This window comes from Lolium perenne, chromosome 3 (genome assembly GCF_019359855.2).
Source record: "Lolium perenne isolate Kyuss_39 chromosome 3, Kyuss_2.0, whole genome shotgun sequence".
Lineage (NCBI taxonomy): Eukaryota > Viridiplantae > Streptophyta > Magnoliopsida > Poales > Poaceae > Lolium > Lolium perenne.
The window spans coordinates 277,667,740-277,677,227 of record NC_067246.2 but is presented as its reverse complement, the minus strand read 5'-3'; the positions used below and the strand labels follow the sequence as shown (position 1 = coordinate 277,677,227).

The window sequence follows — 9,488 nt, the reverse complement described above, 5'->3', positions numbered from 1 at the left end:
GTCTATGTCGAGGTCGCGGAAGATCATGCAGTTCAAGTTTTTGTCAAGTGTGAACATGCCACAACCATGGCCGAGGGGTCATTGCCTTTGCATTTATGGATTTGACAATCATGTATGTACTCGTTACTTTAGTTGGGTATATGATGTATGGTGTGGCCGGACTTGCTCTCGACTATTCAGGAAAATAAATACGTTTAGTCTGTCAAGGTATGCCGTATGCATTGACGAATTCCACCAACATGCCAAGTCAAAGGTCTTCCTTATTGGAGCGCATCGTTTTCAGTTTGGCTTTGCTAGCTCTACTTAAAGAAGAGAGTACTCTATTGTTGCTGCTCATAGGCTCTTAGCCAGCACTGTCCATGGCCATGGCATTTCCCCTCATGATACTCGCACTGCTCTTCTTGCTGCCAGCGACCGTGTTAGCTGTTTCTCCCCTCCATAGAAGCAACGACACTGACCTCGCCGCACTACTCGCGTTCAAGGAGCAGCTCTCCGATCCTGTTGGCATTCTTGCTGCGAACTGGACCACCCGTACATCCTTCTGCCATTGGGTTGGTGTCTCTTGTAGCGGGCGTCGGCAGAGTGTCACAGCTCTGGTGCTGCCAGGCATGCCACTCCATGGGCCAGTCTCCTCCTATATTGGTAACCTCTCCTTCCTCCATGTCCTAAACCTCACCAACACAAGCATCACGGGCTCCATCCCACCTGATATTGGTAGATTGAGCCGTCTAGTCGTACTTGATCTTCGCCTTAACGGATTGTCCGGCATCATCCCTCATACCATAGGAAATCTCACAAAGCTAAACACCCTTGTTCTAGCACAAAACGATCTTTCTGGGCAAATACCACATGATCTGCACAGCTTAAGCAATCTTAGGAACATACAACTAGAGACAAACCACTTAAGCGGCCAAATTCCAAATCACTTATTCAACAACACGCCTCTGTTGATTAGTCTTGGCCTTGGGAATAACAGCCTATCAGGGCCGATACCACCCGGTATTGCCTCTTGTCCCATGCTTGAGTATCTCAACCTGCAAGCGAATCAGCTATCCGGTCCGGTACCTCCAACCATGTTCAACATGTCCAGACTGCTGGTGATGAGCCTCGCGGGCAATCGTTACTTAACAGGATCCATCCCTAGCAACCAAAGCTTTAATCTGCCCGTGTTGCAAAAGTTTCTTATTGGTGGCAACAATTTCACCGGTCGAATTCCATCAGGACTCGCATCATGCGAACACCTCCGACAAGTTTCTCTACCCATAAACTCCTTTGTGGACTTTGTCCCAGCATGGCTTGGTAAATTGTCGCATCTCACTCGCCTCAGTTTAGGTGGAAATGGCCTTGTTGGTTCGATTCCAAGTGAGCTCAGCAATCTGACTATGCTCAGTTTGCTTGACCTATCATATTGCAGTCTAAGCGGAATGATTCCGGACGAATTAGGACAAATGAGTCAACTCACGTTCTTACATCTTTCAGATAATCAACTAACAGGGTCATTTCCAGCTTTTGTTGGTAACCTATCCCAACTGTCTGCACTAGCAGTAGAATCCAACCATTTAACTGGAACAGTCCCAAAAACTATTGGGAACCTCAGAGCCCTTGAGATGCTTGATATTGGAAGCAATCCTCTAGAGGGAACACTTGATTTCTTGGCCACTTTATCCAATTGCAGGCAACTCCAATTACTCAACATAAACAACTGCTCATTCACCGGGGTCATTCCTGATCACATTGGAAACCTCTCTAGAAGCTTGACAAACTTTGGTGCAAGCAATAACCATTTAACTGGAGATATTCCAGCATCAATATCAAATCTAAGTGGCCTCGGTACAATAACACTTTATTACAACCAATTAAGAGGCAGAATCCCTGAATCCATTACACTATTGGAGAATCTCGAGGCACTTGACCTAACTGGGAATAGCCTATTTGGCCCAATCCCATCACAAATTGGCACCCTAACGAGATTGCACATATTTTCTCTCGAAGACAATAATTTTTCTGGTGCCATACCAAATGGTGTTGGCAATTTAAGTATGCTAGAACGCGTTTCGCTAGCATATAACCAGCTGTCTTCAACTATACCTGAAAGCTTATTCCATCTTAGTAACCTTCGTCAGTTACTTCTATCTCACAACTCCCTTATTGGTCCATTGCACTCTGACCTTCGTTCCATGGAGGAAATAGACACGGTAGATATATCCTCCAACAACTTAGTTGGTAGCCTCCCGACTTCATTTGCGCAGCATGGACTGTTAAGCTACCTTGATCTATCACACAACAAGCTGCAAGGTTCAGTCCCAGACTCTTTCAAAAGGTTAGTCAACCTAGGAGTATTGGACCTATCTTTGAACAACCTCTCTGGTACCATTCCAAAGTATTTTGCCAACTATACCTCTCTGACTAGCTTGAACCTCTCTTTCAATAAGTTCCAAGGTGAGATACCAGATGGAGGTATTTTCGCAAACATCAGTGCGCAATCATTGATGGGAAATGCCGGATTGTGTGGTGCCACACGTCTCGGATTTTCACAATGCCTTGGCGATTCTCACCCAAACAACATACACTTGCTAAGATTTGTGCTCCCAACTGTCATAATAACCTTTGGACTTTTAGCAATTTTTTTATGCTTAATGTTCCGAATGAAATATACAAAGCAGCAAAGTGTTTCGGCTTCTTCTCGCATGGATGATCTGATCAGCCATAGATTAGTATCCTACCAAGAGATTGCTCGTGCCACTGAAAATTTCAGCGAGGATAACCTACTTGGAGTTGGAAGTTTCAGCAAAGTTTTCAAGGGCCAACTGGACGATGGTTTGCTGGTCGCGATAAAAGTGCTCGACATGCAAGTCGAGCTGGCTATAAGGAGCTTTGATGCTGAATGTCAAGTGTTGCGGATGGCTCGGCATCGCAACTTGATACGGATATTAAATACGTGTTCCAACTTGGATTTCAGAGCTCTGCTGCTTCAATACATGCCCAATGGTAGCTTGGAGACACACTTGCACACTGAAACTTGTGAACCACTAGGATTCGTTAAGAGATTGGACATTATGCTTGGCGTGTCCGAGGCAATGGTGTATCTGCACCACCATCACTATCAAGTTGTCCTACATTGTGACCTCAAGCCAAGCAATGTGTTGTTCGATGAGGAGATGACGGCGTATGTTGCAGACTTTGGGATCGCAAAACTACTTTCAGTGAATGACAATTCCATAGTTTCAGCGAGTATGAAAGGGACAATTGGATACATGGCACCAGGTTCGTGCTTGCTACTATCATGCTTGAACATGTTTATTGCGAACACTTTACCTATTGCTTTAGTTCTTTAGCTTTTCTTCTTCTCCAACAGAGCTTGCCTTGATTGGGAAGGCGTCCCGGAAGAGTGACGTGTTTAGCTTTGGGATCATGCTTCTCGAAGTCTTCACCGGGAAGAGGCCCATTGATCCCATGTTTGTTGGAGAATATACCCTTAGGCAATGGGTTTACCAAGCATTTCCAGAAAGGCTCGTTGATGTTGTTGATGAGAAGTTAGTGCAAGGTGAAGAAAAAAGTTATGACCAATTCGATAGTAAATTTTTAGTATCGGCTTCCACTAGCTGCAAAGAAAACATTCTTCTATCCATATTCGAACTGGGTCTAGTGTGTTCGAGCGAATCACCTGAGCAAAGGATGGCAATGAACGACGTGGCTGGAAAACTGAAGATCATCAAGAAGGAATTGGAAAGGTCTCAGCATTACTGAATCAGTATATGTATTACTACTATTTCATATAGTATGGCAATAATTTACGATACGAGTTTCAAACTTGACATTGTTGCTATTTGTGAAATAATTAGAAGTCCAATATGTGCAGCTCTGGCTCCTAATCCGTGAGTACCACACTGATCCAGAGCAAGAGGACCAGATCATCTTGCCATGGTCACCTAATGGGCAGTATGCAGCAAAGCCAACATATGAGATGCTGCAAGAAGGGGCAGCTCAATTTGCAACTCAATTTGCGCCACGGGATACCGACTCTGGACCTCGGATCGTCAAGCACGCCACGGGATACAAGATCATATAGTGGTCTGCTTTGTTTATCTGCAAGAAGAAGACACGGTGGATCACATTCACATATTCACCCAGTGTGTGCATGCAAGACAGGTTTGGATGCAGTGCTTTCACACTCTGAATATCCGGTTCCTGCTCCCACGGTGACCTGCACATTGCAGGATTGGTGGCTGAGATCTAGGAAAGCTTTCAGTATCAAGACATGGAGGAATTTTGATGCCCTTTGTGATGTTCTGCAGCTGGAATCTGTGGAAAAATAGAAACGCCTGGGTTTTTGCAAATGTGAACCATCAGTATAGCGTGGGGCAGCTAGCAAGCAACATCTGCGACGAGTTCCTTCGGTGGTCAAGTGGCTAGGAGAGGAATGAGTGGTGTCTTTCATCAGAGAGTACGAATAGGCTAGGAGCTCTGAGTTGGAGTTGGTGTGTGTGGTGGCCATTGTTAGAGATATATTTCGTATATGTGTATTTGGTAGTATATGTTAGAGATATATTTGGTATATGTGTATTTGGTAGTATATGATTTGTAATCATCTCCTACCTTATCTCTATGATAGCCTTCTTGGCTCCCAAGACTTATACCCCTATATATACTCGCCCGAGAGGCTCAATACAACATCCAACATATTCCGCATATCTCTATCCTTCTACATGGTATTAGCCGCAAGTTCCTGACCTAGCAGCCGCACAGCTTCCGCACCGCGCTGCCCCCGGGGAGGTCTCTCCATGGCCTACTCCGGGGGCCGCGCAACCCGTATGAGGGTTTGTTCACCGATCTGTTGATCCGCTGCCCTCGGGTCTTTTTTTCCAATCTGTAGATTGGTTTTATTTTTGCTCCGCCGGTCGCTCGACCAGCGTTTTCTTTTTTGGTTTTGCCGATCATCGATCGGATTGAATCGCCCACCGCCGCCATCATCATGCGCCTCTACTCCAACCTCGGCGTCGACTGCACCGGCCATCTTCATCAACCGTGCGGCGCGGCCGCACGCGTCACACACGGGACGCCTACGTGCGACGCAGCAGGCTATCTCGCCTGCGCAGACTCCATCGCCGGTTCATCTTCGCCGTCATCGCCCGGGACTGCACCGACAACGCCGCATCGACTCCGATCTGCGCGTCGTCCTCACCATGGCGCGTACACAGCTGCCATCGGTCTGATCAACCGATCGCGCGCACGTCTCCGCCAAGCACGTCCTCGAGCACGCGCCTACCAACGATCGAGCTACGGGCTGCCGCTGCGTCGCCCCTTCGGGCCGCAGCGCCGCCGCCTTTGGTCCACGCCACCGGCCTCCAATGCGCCTTCTGAGGCGTGTACGTAGCTGTTGGTCTCCCGCCGCTGCACTGGCTCGCGCCCTGCAGCTACGCCGGCCCCTCGGGCCGTGGCGTCGCCGCACGCAGTCACCTTCACCGTCCCCCGCGCATCGACGTCCGAGGCCACCTCAGCGCCGCCCCTTCGGCGCGGGTTTCCTCCGTCCGCGCATGGTCTTTGTCACGCCGCCGAGTCTTCCTCGCCTACTTCGTGTACCCCGCCGCGCCTCCACCCCAGGTCACCGCTGGGCTCAACAACCACTCCAGGTCGCGCTGGGCTCGCCGACCACCGCAACGCCCGTCTAGGCGTCCAGCATGACCACCCTAGGTCACCGCTGGTTAGCCGCCTTCTACATCTTCGTACACTGCAGCTTTGCCGACAGCGTCCTCGCCTCTTCCCCGACTACGCCACCTGCTCCTCTACTCCGACACCCATCGTCGAGACCTCCTCTGCTAGTCTACTCCGACATGGCGCGCACTTTGTACTGTTCCCCGCCCCCGCACGCCCGGTACTGGCAACACCGGCCCGTGCCTTCGTCCCCGACGCGTCCCCGGCCTGGCAAGCTCGGATCAGCGCCTCGCCTTCATCGACTTCGTCTTTGCATACTCGGTTCTGGCAAAACCGGAGTATACCTTCGTCCCCGACGTGCACCTAGTTCTGGCAAAACTAGGGCAGCACCTCGTCCTCGACGGCTCAGACTGCATCGACTTCGGTATCGACCATCTCCACGACTGCCTCGGCGCGTCGATGTCACTCTCCTCGCGCACCACCTCGCCTGCGGCTACATCGACACCGGCACCCGGCCACAAAATCGACCACGGCATCCCCTCGCGCGACTACCCCGACCAAGGTTGCAGCACCCACGCTCTCGGCTACCTCGACATCGGCACAAGGGCTATCACCTCACATGAGCACCTCGGATTCTTCTACAATCCAAGCATCCGCGATGCGACATCGTCCACGACGCTCACGCTACCACTGTGGGGGAGTGTCAGCCCGTTGGTTCCTACCTTCGGCTTCTCTCCAGTCTGATCGTCCGCGACATTACTATTGTTCACGTCACTACCGCTACGACTGCGGGGGAGTGTTAGAGATATATTTGGTATATGTGTATTCGGTAGTATATGATTTGTAATCATCTCGTACCTTATCTCTATGATAGCCTTCTTGGCTCCCAAGACTTGTACCCCTATATATACTCGCCCGAGAGGCTCAATACAACATCCAACATATTCCGCATATCTCTATCCTTCTACAGCCATGGTTCGTTTGTGATCTTTACAAAACAATCATTGGAAATACGCCTTTAGTTTTTTTTCAGTTCTTTAAAACTATAGGATTTTGCAGCTATGTGCATCATTTTTATGTGGAGGCCATGTGTAATGCTTAAATTTTTTTTCTCGAAATGGGAGCATAGCCCCATACTCTGCATCAATTGATGCACACAACTTTCTTTATTAAAAAGAGTTCAGAGTATGCGGTAGTTTAAACATTACAATCATGGATCGGCCAACGTCGATACATGAATCAACCAAAGAAAAATGAGACACATAAAGAAACTATCCATTTGATAATCTGCTAATGTGTCGCCATCCAGTAGCTTGGAAAAAGTAGTCCTTAGCAACCGTCAGCAGTCGGTTGCATCCAGAAGCCATGTGCCCCCGCTGGTCCTCCGGGAGAAGGAACGCCCATAAGTGAATCCAGTGCGCAGCTCGTCGAATAACCTATAATGCTTAAACCTATTAAGCAATAAGGCGCTTGTTATCAAAAAATAAAATTAAGGAACTCTTGAATAAAAAATTAGAAGAGTTGTAAATCTGCAACCATGAAGACCATAGGAGGTGGTAATTAACAATGTTATCATCTTGCCGATGTATGTAATTATGTATCAGTCAATCATATTCGAGGCACTCGAAAAGCTATTTTTGGATCAGTTTATTCTGCTGTGTGCTAAACTGCAAATGATTCCAATCACCAAAATGTTGCAGAGTTTTTTTTACTTCTACATGACGCTCGCCCGTTTAAACCGAACCAAAATACCCCTCCTTCGGCCCTAAATACTCGCTATTGACAAGTATCTAGGGCCGAAGGGATTACTTTATTTAAAGGGTTAGTTTGGTTTTATACCAGTAAATATTACCTCTTGGAAATAGGTCTTTGAATAATTTTTTTTCTTTAGAGAAAAGGGTTTCCACCAATTTCATTAAAGAAACAATAGGTCTAGGAAGGTTCACCACCACAACACAGCAAGCAACCAAGCTGAAAAGGTTTTACAGGACTGAAAAGGAAAACTGAGAAAAGTTTTTATTCCCTCTCTCACTCTGCCCTCCAAATCGCCTTGATCAGTTCCCTTTCATTCTTTTCTATTTCTCCCTTCTTCTTCTAGCATCATATCCTTAGAACACAGGATGCCTAGCTTCTCTTGGCGTTCGAAACCTCGGTGTCAATCTTCTCCAGTAGCTTAGAGCATAACGTGAGACTGTGTTAATACTCCCAAACTTGACACCGAACCAGTACAGGAACAGCAAGAGAGGCAATTAGAGACAACCGCCACAAACCCACATAGGGTTCGGTTCTCCTCGCAAGCGACGCTGCCAGTTCGCTCTGCCTCCGGTGGCCTTTGGGCCTTGGAAGTGTGGTGAACCAGGGCCTCTCATCGGCGGGGAGTTACCGTTCTTTATTTAGGTTATTTTCAGTGTCTTCTTTGGGATGGTGAGGCAACGGCTATATCTTAAATTGAGAATAAGATTACCCCTGCCCTATCCACGCTCCGGTGGTGTGTCTAGCACCGGCGGAGGGCGCGTGTAGTCGTGTGTTCAACGGATCTTCTGGGATCCGGTCGGTTTTCATGTTCGTTGGCGTGGTTTCATGTCAGTCTATTCCGATCTACGATTGTCATCATTGGCGATAGATGCTGCTCTATTTTCGATCTGCGATTATCATCATTGGCGATGGTTGCTGCTCTAGTGGTTACGACAACTTCCCGTCTGTCTATTACCACTAGTAGAAAAAGAGGCTTCCGTCCACCCCCATTAGTCCCCAAAATATTCGAACCGCGACTAAAGGGGTCTTTAGTCGCGGTTCGGGAGGCGACCCATGACCAAAGGTCTGGACCCAGCGGGCTCGGTCGACAGCTGGGGGACGGGAGGGGCTTTAGTCGCGGTTGGCCAGGCCAACCGCGACTAAAGGTCCTCAGGCCTGGCCCGAAGGCCTTTAGTCGCGGTTGGCCAGGCTAACCGGGACTAAAGGACCATCCCTATAAATGCAGCTCAGCACACTTCACTTAGCCATTTGGTGCCACTTCTCTTCACAATCTTCACAAGGGGTGGTAGGTTTGCTTTTGGTTCCTCTTATGCACACAATGTGTTTGATGAAATGCCCGAAAGCATGAAACAAACATGATATGAAGTGTCCGAGCCACACTTGAGCTTTCTCATTTATTTTTTTCTCCTCGATCGCGGTTAGCAACATGAACCTTTCATGTGTCATTGATAAAATATGCATGTGTGTAGTTCATTGTTTAATTTCTATTATTTGTAGCTAGTTAGTTTAACAAATGCATGATGGTTAATTATATACTTTATATAATAATAATGCAGATGAATCGGCAATTGATGTACGGTAACTGACTCTCCCGCGAGTTCATTACAGGTTTGAAAGATTTTCTCGTAGTGGTTAATGCGAACAAGCAGGGAGGTTTTGTTATCTGTCCATGTGCTGCCTGTAAGAATCAGAAGGGTTACTCTTCCTCATGAGACGTTCACCTGCACCTGCTTCGGCAGGGTTTCATGCCAAGCTATAATTATTGGACCAAGAATGGAGAAAGAGGGGTTAGAATGGAAGAAGATGAAGAAGGAGATGATATCATCGATGACAACTATCCTGATCATTTCGGTGATACTTTCATGGATGATGCTGAAGGTGGGAAAGGTGAAGGGGAAGGTGAAGAAGAGGCACGTGATGAGCCCGCTGATGATCTTGGTCGGACCATTGCTGATGCACGGAGAGGCTGCGAAACTGAAAAGGAGAGAAAGAATTCGGATCACATGTTAGAGGATCACAAAAAGTCGTTGTACCCCGGATGCGATAATGGTCTGAAAAAGCTGGGCTGCACACTGGATTTG

General features: G+C 47.8%; 1 protein-coding gene across 2 annotated transcripts; it reads left to right on the top strand.

Moving 5' to 3' along the window:
• Positions 1 to 346: 346 nt before the first annotated feature.
• On the top strand, positions 347 to 4,650 carry LOC127344414 (uncharacterized). 2 transcript variants are annotated; one of them, XM_051370679.2, is made up of 3 exons: positions 347 to 3,264; positions 3,356 to 3,731; positions 3,860 to 4,650. In XM_051370679.2, exons 1-3 carry the CDS (start codon positions 360 to 362, stop codon positions 3,870 to 3,872), a joined length of 3,294 nt encoding a protein of 1,097 aa, XP_051226639.1. In that variant the 5' UTR covers positions 347 to 359; the 3' UTR covers positions 3,873 to 4,650. The 2 variants fall into 2 exon arrangements, with proteins under 2 accessions (XP_051226639.1, XP_071684607.1); XM_071828506.1 differs by having other exon boundaries at positions 3,356 to 4,650.
• The last annotated feature ends 4,838 nt before the right edge of the window (positions 4,651 to 9,488 follow it).